This window comes from Thalia democratica, chromosome 2 (assembly GCF_965202585.1).
Source record: "Thalia democratica chromosome 2, ktThaDemo2.hap1.1, whole genome shotgun sequence".
NCBI classification, from domain to species: domain Eukaryota; kingdom Metazoa; phylum Chordata; class Thaliacea; order Salpida; family Salpidae; genus Thalia; species Thalia democratica.
The window spans coordinates 77694505-77711895 of NC_139166.1; the positions used below are offsets into that span (position 1 = coordinate 77694505).

The 17391-nt window shown below is 25.1% G+C and overlaps 1 protein-coding gene across 1 annotated transcript; it reads right to left on the minus strand.

Annotated features, from left to right (window-relative positions):
* Positions 1-3397: 3397 nt before the first annotated feature.
* On the minus strand, positions 3398-8596 carry LOC145828976 (fibrinogen-like protein A). Its single transcript, XM_082936720.1, has 9 exons — positions 8329-8596; positions 7216-7401; positions 6768-6962; positions 6326-6453; positions 4957-5053; positions 4557-4653; positions 4042-4109; positions 3659-3817; positions 3398-3513 (listed from the first exon to the last, which is right to left on the minus strand). The coding sequence occupies exons 1-9, from the start codon at positions 8594-8596 to the stop codon at positions 3398-3400; spliced, it is 1314 nt and encodes a 437-aa protein (XP_082792846.1).
* Between the last annotated feature and the right edge of the window lie 8795 nt (positions 8597-17391).

A 17391-nucleotide genomic window follows, 5' to 3' on the forward strand; every position in this document is an offset into this window, starting at 1 on the left:
AATTATCAATTTATTTTTTTTTACTTAAATCGTATTTAAGATTTTTCCTCAATGAATTTTATTCATGATTAAATAAACCTTTAACAACAACTAACAAGTGTACAGGTTGTAAAGTACGAAAAACAAAACTTATAGTTCTATTGAAGACGAAAATATTTAAATCTCAAAACAGAAAAAAAACGTTATATAGATAAATGTAGTAAAACAGTTAAAAACGGTTTTAGTAGACATCCAAATATATAAATTAATAAAGCAAGTGTCATATACTTACGATCAGGAAACTAAACGTATTATATACTGATATCATTTTGAAACTAACTCTTTGCAGTAATAATTTTTTGTAATTAATTGTCCTGCTTTAAAACAATATTTTTTAACTAAAACATTTTATATCTTTACAAATTTATCAACATTTAGAACAAAATATTGTCATTTTACGATATCAATTTTTAAAGTTTCTCAAGTTATTCCTCTTAGAAACATTTAACATCGTTTGAAAGAACTGATACAAATTTAATAATTAAAAGTATTATTAGTCTTTGGGATTAAACTTATCTTACATGCTCTTGTGTTTTTCTGTCTCAAAGTTTTAAAACCGATGTCATTGTTGAATGTTTTAAAGCATTACAAAACTTATCACTGTTGATAACATTATGACCTTTGTTACCTTTTACATGTTCCTTATATATATACACCTAAGATAAACTAGCTCTTCTTTTTTTATGATTCAAACACATTTGAAATTTTATTTTTATCATCACCGTATATTCAGATCATCTATTAGTTGCATCCTTACACTTTAAGAGGAGTTCTGATTTACCAGTGAAAAAAAATTCAAGTTTTTACCTTGCGCATTACGTATTGTGGCTTTCGTAGATTCTAGTTGACGAATTTGAATTTAAACATTTGCCGTTTGTAAGTATAAAACTGAAGTTTTGTTGATTTTGCACTTTATCTTTATTTCCAAATAAGGATGAATGAATCGCTTTAGGACAGATTGAAAAAACCTGACCAAACATGTTTTTTTAAATATCGCCAAAGACTTTTTATCAAAAGGATTCTAGAACTTATATCATAAGAACTTGCAGGTAATAGTTCAAACTTGCTTGGTTATCTATAAATAAGTCTTAAAAGTCTAGAATACAAATCGTAAGTTTCATGATTCTCATAAATAGCTCTTATATAATTTGATAACTCATCCTTTTCGACATATAATTCTCATATTTCTTCACAAAACTCATCGCCATATAAATATTTGATTCTTTTTGGTGAAAATCCAACGTACTTTTTGTTTTTCATCATTTTTCATTATGTTTAAAACTGATAGAAAAATTAAAAATATTCTACTTTTGTAAACTTTTTTTACTCGCAGTAACTCCCAGTAAGTGACCATATAAATTCTTAACTTTTTTCAAATTGTTTGTCTTGGGTAGTTTTTTTCTACATTTTTTTTTGTACTTTACCTTTTATTTGAAAATAAAAAAAATCTGATTGGTTCCTCGGTGTTTACAAGGATTTTTCTAAAAAGTTTGAGACATTATTCTTATTAAAATGATTCGCATCAAGTTCACTTGGTTTTTTATCAACGAGCCTGTTTAGGATAAAACTTAATTAATTATACTCAGGTTTGCCGGTAACAATTTGTTGCTGTTTATTGAAATCCTTGTGAGTTTATGTTTATTTTCTACACAATGTTGTTGTAGAAAACAACAAAGAGTCTTTGGAAAAACTTTCTAAATATGAACGTAAAGACGGTGATTACTGCATTAGCTTTGACGTAGTCTCACTATCTACTAATGTACCACTGAATGAAACAATACAGATGATTGCAAATGGAGTACGTGATAGTACCATACCACAATCAAACATGTTAAATCTTTTAAAGACTGTTACTGGAGGTTTATTTCAATATAATAAGAAATTATATACACAATTAGATGGCGTAAGCATGGGAAACCCACAAGCGCCTACTATAGCAAATTACTTCATGGGAACGTTAGAAAAAAATCTCTTTAACACCGAAGATGAAAATAATCCAGTTTCATACCTTCGGTATGTCGACGACATATTCTGTATCTTCCGAAAAGATGTTTCATTCGAAAAATTCCACAAAAAGTTAAATAAACTACATAAGTCTATCAACTTCACATATGAATTAGGTGGAAACGAACTCCCATTTCTGGACATTTACATCAAACTAAAGAGAGAAGAAATAATAACAAAGGTACACGAAAAAGAAATTAATACAGATGTCATTTTAAATTTTAGTGCAGTGGCACCAACTAAATGGAAAAGAGCTCTAATACTGTGGTTTGTAAACAGAGCAAGAATTATAGCTTCTACGCATAACATTTACAAACAAGAAATCACAAACTTAAAAGAAAAATTCTTTCAAAATCGTTATCCAAAGAAATTTGTTGATGACATAATCGAAGTTATATTAACATTAATAAAGACTGCACTAAGCAAAAACTAAGTAGCTCAGACTTCAAAAACATCGTAAAGGCACCTTATATCGGAAAACTTAGTATTGAGTATAAAAATAAACTAGAAAAGCTTTTAAACAATTACATCGAAGACTTCAAAGTAATTTTTACCACAACAAAAGTAAGCAATTACTTCAGTAATAAAGATAAGACACCCCAAGAATTAAAATCCAACGTGGTTTATGAGTATAAATGCTCTTATGATAAGAGTATCCAGTATATTGTATTCACTTTACGACCATTAGTAGATAAAATTAAAGATCATTTAAAAGGCAAAACAGCTGTATCTGACCACATTAGCAATTGTAATGTTTGTAAAATTTAAAAAATAACTGTTAATAATTTTGGAATTTTGAAAGACTGTAGAAATAAATTTGAGACTCTGATAAGTGAAGCTCTACTAATTAAACGTTATAATTCAATTTTAAATAAACAATTATATAAACCGGGTATTACCCATACACTAAGAACTTTTGATTAGTTTGATATATATTAGTTTAACAATTTGTAAGTATTTATGTAACATATAATTTTTTTGTAGTTTATAATCTTAATCTATAAATGTTTATATACTGTATTACTTAAAATTTTTGTATACTTAGTTGTTTATCACTACTTTTTAGTTATTTTTGCACAGTATTTTGTTGATAATGACTAATGGAAAGTCGAAACGTTGTCATGCGAATAAATTTTAAACTTAGAATGTGTTTCTTATTGAATTTGTATTTAATTGAAAAAAGAATAAAACTTTAAACTAAAAATATATACACCTTACGTTACATATTACTAATACTTTATATTTATGTTTATCTACATAAAACACAAACAGTTTTATAATGCAATTATTTATTTATAGAGTTTTTGACATAAAGTGTTAAACTGAAGTATAATAAGAGAAGAAAAAAGAAAAATCAATTTTTTCTTTTTATTTTCATCTGAACTTTTTTCAATGATTCATTAAAACCAGTCACAGGATACCAGCTCAACCCACTTTGACTACCAAACGAGCCGGGTTTTTCATATTCACCTAAAACAAAACAAAAATCAGTGAGTTTGATGAAATATTTTGTTAACTAGTTTAAAAACCATTTTATGTATTATCGTAAAAAACCAATTGTACTGAAACAAGTATTAAATTGTAGAATTTAATAATTTGTACACAAAAAATCTACCTGTCAGAGATTTGAAGGAGCAGCCACGATACCACCAACCACCACCACCCCCATGAATATGCGCGCAGTTTGTTCCTGAATGCTCATCGTTATCGGAGTCGATGGTGGTGAACTTCTGACCTTGTCGCATGTAATAACTACTGTATCCGAACCCGTCTCCTGTAAAGTTGAAAATAACTTGACTGATGTTTTAATATAAGTTTAAAATTTGTTGATACTTTAGAAAGACTTTTTAAAACGTTTAGATGAATACTAATTAGTACGAATACAAAACTAGTGATTAAGTTAATTAATTTGTTTTCCTAAGTTTCTAATAAACTTGTGTATTTTTTAAAAACGAGTATAGTTTGTTTTATTTCATACAAAGTTAAGTAATAGTTTACCTGCTGTACCAGAATATCCTCCAAAATAAATCGGAAACTTTTCATTTTCTGACCCAATATAAAACGTCCTTTCAATAAGTAATTGATTTAGTAAATTTATTGCAAAGTATGTTAATAAGCATAAAATGTAGGCAAATATAATCTTACTAAATTTTCTAACATAACTTAAACAATTATAGACTTTTCCAAATATTTGTTTCAAAGTACAATGATTTAAAGTATCTGTTATTTTAAATAATTCATGTCATCAAACAATACTCGTAACCTTTTTTGTTCTAAACTGTATTTTTTTAATTTTATAAATGTAATAAATTAGGTTGCATTCGAAGTATCACAATTAAAATTATCATTAGTTTACTCATATTAAACGTAATTACAACCAGTTCAAAAAAATTATTTTAGTTCATTTAGGCAAGCAATACTACAAAAAAAAGTTATCCTATATTTTCAATAAGATTTAATTAATTAAAAAGTTACAATATGACTTTAAGTTATTTAAGATATAAACACTTTACTCGTATTGGGCGTACGATTTGTCTCCATTGAAGCGTTCCATATCTATCCTGAGAATGAAGTTTTGGCCTTTCAGTATATTGTACAGGTCCCTAAGGCCTGTTAACAAACTTGAATTTAAAATAAATAGAAAAACTATGTTTTTAGTTCAAACTAATTAGGACTTAGATGTTCACCTAATAAATAATCTAACCTATTTTTTTAAATGATAAAAGAAAGACGTTTGCTAGTTAAAAAACTTAAACAAAATTTCTATAAAATAGAAAGTTGACCCGTAAAGTGTTTATTTTGATAGCGCTAGATGTATAAAAAAGCGTATAATTTAAACTACGGAAAACTTGAATGTTCACCGAACAAATATTTTTTCATCAATCAAATAAATGCAATAATTAATATTTTAACCCATCCAGTGTTCATTTTGAGTGTTGCCGAATCCAGATGAATATTCCTCCCATGATCTTCCGAAGCTCACTGATCCATCAAATCTTCTCATAATTACCTTTGAAATTATTAACATAAACATTATTAGCTAATATTCAAAAAACAACCATGTTATTTTTTAATTATTAGCATATAAATTATTCATTTTGTCTCGGACATCGCACAAAACTCAACAGAACAACCGTCAATTAAATTACTATTAATACATATTACTAAGTCATTTTACATAAACCTAAAATAATCATTCACATAAGTCAACTTTTTAGTATGCACCAGGGGCGTGTTTCGACTAGTTTTCCGGAGCCTGTGCCTTTTTTAGAGTTTTTGTTGAACCGTTTTCTCGTCGAAGCAAATTACAACAGCGAAAAATAATTAAGAAGCTTGCTATGTTTATTTCTTAAATTTTTTTTTATGAAGTTCTTTTTTCTTTAACTTAATTTAGTAGAATTTTAGGCTACTTTGATGAAATATATTTTAAATGATTTACAATTATTTACTTTTATGTTTAATTCAGCGCGATTTCAGCTTTTATACTGTGCAATCTTATGCAAAGAATAGGAATTAAACTAAATAATCAGATTGCTCCGAACGGAGGTAAACTTGTTATAACTATTTTTAAATTAACATATATTTTCTTCTGTTGTTGTTTACAAATATCACTTATACTAATATAACTCATTGATTTTTTTGTAAGGAATGCATCATAACTAAGTTTAAACTAAATAAATATCCATTTAAATATATTTATTGATTTGGGGCAGTTAATTTTGGTTTAGAAAAGCTTTGAGGAAAAAAAAAAGCAAAATTATTTTTTCAATGATTGTATATTGTAAATTACAAATGATATAAGGGAAAAATTAATGATGTGTGTTCTATTAAAAATCAGAGCATAATTATCACTTTACTTAGAAATGTACAACCATCAAAAAATATTGTTTTTAGTTACTAACTCTTTAAGTTATGTAAATGGCAAAATTCAAACAACTAAACAGCTTAGTAAGCTTAACAGACATATTTTTTAACCAAATTGTTTTGTATACAATCTTAATACAGTACTATTTTTCGTAAGAACACTTTTTACAAAAACGTATTCAACATTAAAACTTTTAAGTTCATTCTATAACAAACATAGTCAAAATTAAAAGTATTTAGTTTATATATTATGATTAGCCAAAGTTTTGTGAACATAATCAAATAATAATTTAAGTGGACAAAAACTTAGTAATATTTTATTTCAGATGATATAACATTAAACCATAAAAGCTCTAATTACTTTTTTAAATATAAACAAAACTCAATGAAAAATAATAATATAAATAAAACAACTAACAATCCAGCCAAACTCATCAGTGTTTAAATCACAGTAAACTTGCTTGACGATTGTTTGATCACTGAATGGATAAACTGAGTAAACTCCGTTTGAATTGGATGATTCCTTGTAGACATTACAGTCGGGAGCTTAAACAGATAGAAAAAATTTAAGTATACATGAGTTCACAGAATCTATTTTTTATATTTTGCATTAAACTGTTGATGTTTACATTTAAACATACCTAGATTATTTTTATTCGTAATAAATTAGTTATTGATTACAAAAATCTACTTAGATGCATTTTATCAATATTCATGAAAAATCTCAGCTAAATTTATAATACTTATTTCTTTTATAATCAGTATTTGTATAATCTTTCGACAACGTTTATTACAAGTTGTAAAATTATAATACACATATACTGAATTTTTTTTCTTTTTGTTTCAAAACTTATACAAACCTCTGATGCATTCTTTTGGTTCTTGTTTTGACAACGGGAAATTCCCATCATCGCAACTGAATTTACTTTTTCCTTTCACGATAAAACCATTAATACATGTTATTATGACGTCACTACCGTGAGGTACGACGCTTCCTGTTGGCTCGCTCAAACTTCCGTTAGTTGGCGCTGCGAAGTCGACGAGACACGGTTTGCCTGAGAATTTTTTAAAAACAATTTTGAAATATAAAAAATTAATAAATAAATAGTTATAAATATAAAGTGAATATTTTATTTTATTTTAGATGTTAAGATTTAGATTCAATTTTGCATATCAAATGATAATAATCACACTTTAATACAAATTTTTATGATACTTTTAGTTTTAAAAATTAATTCAAAAATATTTTTATTTTTAAAATTTTACATTTTTTGGTAGATATAACTTTTAAAGTAACAAATTTAATACCTCCCATAAACTTGTACACTAGGTTCTTCAAATTTGTATTTTCTGTCTCCAAGTTTTCGTATTTTCCTTGAAGTTCTTGAGTGAAATTTTCCAAACGACGAACTTCTTTCTTCAATTTTCTATTTTCTTTTTCAACGTGGTGAATTCTGCTTTCATTGAAACTAGTTCCTGGGTCGCCCTTATTACCTGTGGTATTAAGTATTTGTTTTAAAATTATATTCGCAAAATTTTTGTAATAAATATAATCAAATAAGTTATTAAATCATATATATTATTTACTTATTTTAATAAAAACTAAACAATGATTCATTGTTAAACCATGCAAAAGTCTAAAGCAAAAATTAAGTTACATATAATCGAAACAAATAAATTAGTTTTTAACGTGTAAAAGGAAAACGAATTAAATTAAAACAACTGTAAGTCATTAATTAACAAGTTTGCCAAACCAACAGGACTAATACTAAAACCAGAGTTTGAAATATTTTAATTTATTTTGTTCACTATTACTAAAAGTTATAAAAGTCATGCAAAATATTAATTTTCAATCTAGGTTTTGAATTTTAATTAAAGTAGTTACTTATTTTAAAGTAAAAATTTTAAAAACATATAAAAAAAAATAAAAAATGCTAAAGAATTTAATTAATTTTCAAAGTTGATACTAACATAAGATGGAAGAGTATATAAAGTTTTGTTACATAACTATAATTATCTATAAATATGAATAACTACTTTTTTGATAGCTAACCTTTTATTCTAACACTTTCTATAAAATAAAATGTCTATAAAAAAAAATATTTTAAATGTTGTAATTTAGAGCATAATATGCCATTTACTGACAACATAATTACTTTTAGTATTAAATCCAGCACTTGGGTTATTTCTTATGTTATTATCAGATAGCAACAAAAGATTTTTAGTTTTAAACCAATTTATAAGAACGAATAAAAATTATTTAACATTTTCAAGCCTCCTATTTTTTTAGTAAATAACGTTTTATTAGTACTTTAACTCATAAAGTTTTTTTAACTTGTTTTTTTAAATATTAGGCTTTTTATTTTGGAACTTTTAAAAATTATCTACAACCATAAACAAATAAAAAGAAACTTTATAAACCTTTTATTCCAACAGTTCCTTCTTTCCCTTTCTCTCCCTTCTCTCCAATATCTCCTTGTTTCCCGCGCTTTCCCGGTATTCCCCTGCTCTGAACCGCTCCTGAAGAAGGGAAGTTCTCCAAACCGCAATCGACGACCTTCCTGATCTTGCACTCCTGAGGAGATTCCTCATCAGTCGAGGGAATTACCCCATCTTGAAAGTACAAATTCGCCGAAATTGAGCAAAGAAGCTGGGCGCAGAGGAAAATGAAAATAATTTTATTTTTCATTTTTGACAAATCTGTTATAAATTGCTCATATGAACAATTATAAAATTATCTACACAACCTTTTTCTCTCAAAATATCAAACTATGATCTGTCTGGATCGGATTTTTAAATCAGGATCCGATGTATCACCAGTATAGAAACAAAGCTTAAAGATAACAAATTTATAATGCTCCAAAACAACGATAAGACTAAATTGAATCAAAACATAACAAATCTAATTAATTAAATTTTGATATAACAAATAAAATAGAACTTAAATATAAAAATTAAATATGTTTGTCTACAAATTGTAAAGTACAAAAATTTATAAAATTATCTTTCAGAATTTAGTTCTCAGAGTAATCGATTAAGACTTCTAGTTAAAATCAAACTTTATTAAAAACATTGTAAAGTTAAAAAAACTAAACATTCCTTACATTAGATTTTGAATCCGAATTTTTTTTTTGTTTTTTTTTAGTCAGAAACTTTTTTAAGTATAGTGTACAATAGTGTATATACAAATGTTTCTTAAAGTTTTTTTCATACAAACTGCCAAAAAAAAAACAGTAAATTGTCATTATTCAAAAGTTTGTTGCGCCTGAAAACTACTCAGAATAGACTTTGTAAATTAAAATGGACTTGATAAGTTACAAACATCAACAAAAACAATATACTTAACAATTGCTACAACAACGATTTTTCTCTAACATTACGAGCCATAAGAAAGTCGTACGATGTAAGTGATTGTTAAATAAACAAATTCAATTTTTTTACATTGGACAAACAAACAAAATAATGTTGCTAGGTTTTTGCATGATAGGGCGTTTTGATGTTTTCTTGTTTTTATTACAATTGAAATTTTTAAAAAGCTAAAAAATAAACTTTAGTTGGAATTCAGTAAAGATATAAACTAAAAACATTAACAATAGAGTAATAAACCCGCTGTATAGACAAATAAGAAGAATGGTGAATACTTAAAGCTTATTTAGATTACACAACTTGCTTTCGATAGTTTATAAGTTTTTGCAACAACAATTAGAAAACCACTTTTTATGACTAAGAAAACAAGAAAATAATAATATAAGAGTAAATTATTTAGAATACGAAATTGAGTTTCTACATTGTAATTCTTTTGTTGATAGGAGAAAATAAACTACTTTTTTATTCGACTTAAGGATCACACGTCATTAGGTTTTAAACTGCTTTTATTTTTCATTTCCTTATAGAAATTAAAAAAAAACTATACTACAATCAGAATTGAAGATAAATATAGAAAAATTTGTAAATACTTACATGGATGTTAATCTATAAAAATATAAAGTACAATCAGTTAGATTAATTGTTTTGAACTGATAGCCAAAGAGCAAAGACCTTCCATATAAAAGTTGGTCAATTAAAAAAAAAGAAACATAAAAATAAATTTAAAAATAAACAATCGCAAAACCTACCAAGTAAAACTACAGTATAAAAAATTTGGGTGTAAAATACAGCGGGTATGCAAACAGAATTCTCATTTTACATCTATTTTAAATATACAAATGGGTAGAAAAATGGTACAATAATTTATAAAATCATCTTTCAAAATCTAGTTATCAATGTAATCAATTAAGACTTCTAATTTAAGTAAATTGTTAAAAAAAACAATATAACATTGAAAAACTAAACATTCTTTACATTAGATTTTGATACCGATTAATTTTAGTATCTCTTTTTTTTAGTCGAAAACTTCTTAAGTATAGTGGCCAACAGTGTGTATAAAAATGTATCTTAAAATGTTTTTTATACATAATTGCCAAAAAACTAAACAGTAAACTGTCATTGTGCAAAAGTGAATTGTCCCTAAAAACTACTCTGAAAGACTTATTAATAAAAATGGACTTTATAAGTTACAAACACCAACAAAAAAATTATATACTAAACTCTTGCTACAATATCAATTTTTTTTAACACTACTAATTTATATTTTAACGAGCTCCTAACTATATTAGTCTATAATTACGTGTAAAAAATGTATCAAAAAGTTGTTTTTAATAAGTAATTAACAAAAAAACTGAACAGTAAACTGTCATTATGCAAAAGTTTGTTGCGCCTGAAAACTACTCAGAATAGACTTTGTAAATTAAAATGGACTTGATAAGTTACAAACATCAACAAAAAAAATATACTTAACAATTGCTACAACAACGATTTTTCTCTAACATTATGAGCCATAAGAAAGTCGTACGATGTAAGTGATTGTTAAATAAACAAATTCAGCTTTTTTACATTGGACAAACAAACAAAATAATGTTGCTAGGTTTTTGCATGATAGGGCGTTTTGATGTTTTCTTGTATTTATAACGATTTTTAGTGGAATAAACTACTCTAAGTTTAATAACTACATAATTAACCATTTGCAGCTAAAGTTAAAGAAAGTTGTCGATAAACAAAACCCTAAATTAATTTAAACTTTTTTCTTAAACATATTGAAGTATGTTAAACTAGTTTTGTAATAAATGTAATTTATATTTATTTTCTCTATGTTCACCTCATTACTAAAATTTCATGAAAATATAACAACATAAAAAAAATAATCATATTTTAATATATATCAACTGTTTTACTTTAAAAAACATTTATTTATGTGTTTATCGTTTGAACTTCAACTATGTCTAAAGAACTTCAACTAAAAGTTACAAAGATAGTTTTAGATTAAATATATAAAACAGCATAAGTATATGGTGTACAAAATACGAAATAAAAACTTAATTATACAAAAGTGCTACATAATTTAATGTAGTGAAGTAAATATAAATATAGTCAAATCAATAGCAAAATCAAATTTCCAATTTTCAAATTATATTTTTGACATTTTGACATTAAGTAGTTTAAAATAACTTTTAACAGTTGAAAAATTTAATATTAAAATAAAATTAAATGATAAATAATTAAGTATTTTTAAGTTTACATTATAAGTTCAGACTGTAACGAAAATGAAAAATAAAAACATAGTCTAAAGTGTAGATTGTTTTTATTAACTATAAAAACTGTCACTGTTTTTTCAACTGAAACACAGTAGTTACCGTTTATACTTTATTATAATTTTAAATATGCAAATTAAAAATTTTTAAAATGTATTTTTTATTTTCAAAATGTAGCAAAAACGAAGCAATTTTTATAAATTAGTTAATATTTTTAAATCAATTACTTATAAAAATTAACAATCGCAAACTTTTTATTTCGTATTTGTACAATAGGTTTTATTTTATAAAGTTTTTACTTTATAAAATTAGGATAAAATAAAGTATTTGTTTAAAAATTTAAATGTTTTTTAAAACAAATTTCTATCTTTATAACCAGTTGTTAACTATAAGAACTGAAAACTAAGAAGCATTTAAGAAATATAACCAAAACTTCATTTCAATATTACTATTACCAAACTATTAACTTATAATCACTGTTTGATTAGTAAAACACTTTTAAGTTATACATCAATTCAATAATTTCTGAGGTGTAAAACTTATTGAAAACTGCAATACATAAGCAATGCTTTCATTTAATAATAAATACACTTTTCTTAAACAGCAAACAAGGTCGCTTATGCGTCGTTTGTATTTGAACAGTGGTTGTGCATTCAGCATTAAAACATGTTTAAATGATATGTCATAATTAAAAATATATTGGTTAGGATAATTGCTTGTCTTTCCTTATGTTAACAAAATATACTTGACTGTTTAAAAACTTTTGGTGAATTTTTGAAAACTTTTGCCTAGTTTAAATTTATTAGTGATTAGAAAGAAAGTAATTATTATTAAAAATATTAAAGTTTGTGATTTTTGTATGAAAAATAAAACAAGACATAATAAATTGTTTATTTGTTTAGCTTTTGAGAAATTTATCTAGCGATGAAATATTTGACCAGTTAAAAAATATGCTAAATAATTAAAACTTTCATGTTTTGTGATTGAAATATAATTCTAAATATCAAAGTTTAAGTATCAGTATTAAACATAAAATTAGAAAAAAAAAGTATACTCAACTCTTTGCTAAAACTTTTACTTATAATAATTTACTTTGAAATTTATTACATTTGTATAACTAGATTAGAGTATAAACGTAAGTAAACAGTTTTACAAAATCATTTTAACAGCTTTCTTCTGCTCTTAAAAGTTTCTTTTAAAATATTAATCTTAGATATTTAGTTAACCAATGCATATGTAATACTTAAACTTTAGAGAAGAAAAAATTAAATTTGTAGATAAAAAAATTAAAACGAACATTTTGTTATATAAGATGAGTAAAGAATACGTTAAAAATTTTTAAATAAACTAATTCATGCAAAAACTATATCAAATATGTATAGTAAATATATATTAAAAATACCAACGGACAGTCATTAATAAATTTCACAAAAATAAGCTTAATATTTTAGTTATATAACGATTGTTACTTAAAAAAAGATAGTTTAAAAATAACCGTTAAAAAACATTAAAAGCGTAAAGTTTAGCTTAAGTGAGTAAGGAAAATAAAATTGTATACAAATATACCAGTTTAGCTTACCTGTATAAATTTTTATTGTACAAAATAGTAAAAGTATACTGTGTTGTTAATGGATTAAATGTAAAAAGTAATTATTAAATGTTATTATCGTCTTTTTAACCTGTCTTAAAAAATAAACAAAATACTTTAATATATAGATTAAATAAATTGACTTAGCGTTTAAATCTAAGAGATGCTGCGAACAAAATATTTACCGAACGAAATAAGTTGAATTTGTCAAATTGCATAAATAAAAGCACATTTGTACATCAATAACCAAGTACATACACTAACTGTTTTAATTGAAATGATTGCAATAAAAACAGTTCAACATGAACAAAATTGTGTACAAAACTAGCTTTGTAATAAATTTTAAAACAGTAGGTTTTATTCTTTAATCAAAGTATATACTTAGATTAAAATTTTACCTTATTACTGCAAAGTACTTTTACGTTTAAAGTTTTGTGATTGTTAGTTTAACGAGGCTATACTTTGTTTAAGAAATTGTTAAAAATTTATATTTGGCTTTACTTGTTTTATTAATTAGTAATAAACCGAACTGACCGTTTGCCTTCAAAAATGGTTATTACCAAAACAAACTAAAGTTTTTAAGTAAAAAACTGTTTTTTACATACAATGAATAGAATAAAATATTTAGGTAAGAAAATTGTGATTGAGAGAAGTTAAAATTTATATAAGTTCTGAAATTCTTAAGCATGTTTTTTTTTTGATTATATTAACAAATTAAAATGATTTTTTAGTCACAAAGCATACTAAGCATACCTTTATTAAATTTGTTTATAAAATTAAATGACAGTTATGATTTTAATCACAAAAAATACGATGTTTATGATCTAAACATAAATTCTATAACTACAACAAATTAAAAAGTACAAATTTATCTAAACAAATTTACACTTTATGGAAATTTATCTCAGCTAATTTCAGTATTTCTAAACTGAAAAAACAGATTAAATAAAATTGACTACTGATGTTTAATTTATTTTTGTTAGTTTACAATTGAAATTTTTAAAAAGCTAAAATTAAACTTTAGTTGGAATACAGTAAAAGTATACACTAAAAACAGTAACAACAGAGTAATAAACCCGCTGTATAGACAAATAAGAAGAATGGTGAATACTTAAAGCTTATTTAGGTTACACAAATTGCTTTTAATAGTTTATAAGTTTTCGCAACAACAATTAGAAAACCACTTTTTATGACTAAGAAAACAAGAAAATAATAATATAAGAGTAAATTATTTAGTATACGAAATTAAGTTTCTACATTCTGTATTCTTTTGTTGATAGGAGAAAATAAACTTTTTTTTCCAACTTTTAGGGTCACACGTCGTTAGGTTTCAAACTGCTTTTATTTTTATTATCCTTATAGAATTAAAAAAAATATATACTACAATCAGAATTGAAGATAAATATAGAAATTTTTGTAAAGACTTACACGGATGTTAATCTATAAAAAAATAAAGTACAATCAGTTAGATTAATCGTTTTGAGCTGATAGCCAAAGAGCAAAAACTCTCCATATAAAAGTTGGTCAATTATAAAAAAAAATATAAAAATAAATCTAACATTAAATAAACGCAAAACCTACCAAGTAAAACTACAGTATAAAAAATTTAGCTATAAAATAAAGGGGTTCGCATACAAAATTCTCGTTTGACTTCTATCTGAAATATACAAATGGGTAGCTACAAAAACAAACTTTAAACATGTATGTTTTTACTAAAATCGATTATTAATTTATTATGAATTGTTTAAAAAGATTAGTTTTTTAAAACAAATAACTTGACTATAAAAATTTGTAAAAAAATATTATCATAAAAATTTGCAAGTTTTCATTGTGGTTTTTTACGGTTTTTAAATTTGAAGTAGTTATAAACGGAAGCATATCGGAAATTTGTTTAAAATTTTTGAAAATTTGTTTAATATAATTTTTCTAAATTTAAGACATACTTTGAAACACAATCAATTAAAAGATAACAGTTTTGTTTTTAAGTTTTGCTAAATACATAGAAGGACGAAAAAACTCACTTAACTTTATACCTTGGAACAAATTTTAGGATAAATAGTTCAAACACTTGATGAGAAATGGACAAGTATTATTAACTGACAATAGCATCACGTGATAAGCAGAATGTAATCTGAAGTCTACACAAAACTAGCAGTGACAGTTGCAGATGTCAATGACAATTATCCAAGTCACTTTTATTAAAATCACTTATTTATTTTTTGGTGGAAAGTAAATTTTTGAGTTGGTAGGCCGAACTCACCAGTAAATCTTTCACGAAACAAAATTTTGGTGCTGAATCTAAGTTTTTGTAAACAATGTTGCTGCTTCAATTATTGCTGGGTACATGATGGTAATATTATTTTGTTTAAAACCAGATCTTAGACTTATGTAGTTTATCAATTAACTTCATTCAATAGTTTAATAATAAAACATGAAGTACTATGAATGAAGGCAACAAGCTTTAAAAAAGTATGAAATTAAGAATTTAAATAGTGAACTCAATTTTGTCAAGAAAACTTTACCATCGACAGTTTCAAAAAGTACTTGAAAACCGAAAAGTCTATATACGCTAACCTAGTATACTTTTGGCTTTTTCTTTGGTTAAGTTTTTGTTTGATGTTATAAAGAGTCTATTAGTTAAGAAATAAAATTATATCTTTTCTTAAAATTAAAAACATATATAATACTGCTTATGAAGATAAAAACTTGATACTATTTTTATCATTTCTGGTATTTCATACATTCTAAAATTCTAACTTGCTACTACAAGGAAAAAAAAGTTATTCTATGAGATATAGAACAATATTATGATTTTTGGAACAGAGTCAAAGAACCATGGGTTCTTTCATCTTTAAAAACATTTCATCTCAAACTTTAAAAGTTTTCTTGTTTATAAGTACGACAATAGACAAAAGAAAGAATGAATATTTTGTGTTTCTTTTATGACGTCACAATCAAAAATTTTTGCTGCCATTATTTCCAAAGCCAATCAATGTGGTGTTTTGCTGATTCTACAAACCAGCTAGAAGACTGAAAGTCAAAAAATTTCCTAAGAGAACAAGACGTTGTCAATGATCCAATTGTTGTTTCATAGCCTCTATTAACCACCAGAGAAAAAGAAGCCCGAGGACAAAAAGCCTGAGGACAAGAAGCCGGTAGACAACTATCATTGTTATTTTGTTCTTATGTTGTGTTTTATCTTCATTTTTGTAAATTACGTAATTTTTGAGATAATGAGTAATACAATTTCTCGGATGAGTAACAATTATTTGAAAAAGAAAAAACCGCGGAATGGATTTTTTTTGTTTACTTAGGTGGGAAAAGAGATAGGTCTGTATTCATTAAAATCCACTTAAACGCTGCGACGAAAGATTTCTCGCCTAATATCTTTTTAAGCCACGCCTAAGTCGTCATTACTAATGTGTTGTAGGGGAAAAACCAACTAGGTTTAGAGTTATTGTTTTAAAAAGCGGACAAAGATCATTAAAATGATAAAATGCAAAGGGAAATGTACCGATGGTGTGGGAACTCTTAAAAATAATCTATTTAAAATGGGAATCATAAGTAATTAATGTTTTATGATTTTAGGGCGTGGGAATATTTTGTAAAAATAAGTCATTTTGATAAGCTTTCCCACAATAAAATTATTTATTTGAGAGAACTAATGCGTTTTTTAATGCATATATAAGCAGTTTCGGCAGAGCCTTCAGCGGTTTTGCGTGTGCTTTAAGTTAAGATGCATTTCAAACATGTTAAGTTTAAGATTCTTTCTTGATTAACTTATAAGATACTTATTATAATTGTATTAATTTGTGTTTAAATGTAGTTCTAGTATAGAGTGATGTAATTGTATCTTTGTGTTGCTTAGTTTATGTAAATATAATATAAGTGTTGTTTTAATTGTTGTACTAATCTACTTTACTTATCCCTAATACCCTTTAAGACCATCTGTGTAACGGGATAATTTCATTGATTTGTGTATATCAAACTATTTTTTATAATATCTTCAGTTTGTATATTTTTACAATTTATAAATTATGTTTTTTTAACTAATAATACATCTATTATGACTAATTATTAATAAAAAGATCCAAAATATCAGCTTATTTTATGTATAAACAGTATACTATCACAAGTAACTTGGCTATTTATTTTAATCAAGTAAAACAAACATGTTATTTGATAACTTTTAAAAATAAAAACTTATCGTATCAATTGACAACTGGAAATTTACTAAAAGCCGGCCTTACATTAGCATTATCTAAAAAA

What these genes read in the sequence shown, in the direction of transcription:
- LOC145828976 (XM_082936720.1), bottom strand. Translation starts at nt 8,596, where the DNA reads ATGAAAAATAAAATTATTTTCATTTTCCTCTGCGCCCAGCTTCTTTGC. An exon ending in AGGAACTGTTGGAATAAAAG is followed by an intron (nt 7,402 to 8,328) that starts GTTTATAAAGTT and finishes TTAATACCACAG; the next exon opens with GTAATAAGGGCGACCCAGGA. An exon ending in TCAAAATGAACACTGGATGG is followed by an intron (nt 4,654 to 4,956) that starts GTTAAAATATTA and finishes GTTTGTTAACAG; the next exon opens with GCCTTAGGGACCTGTACAAT.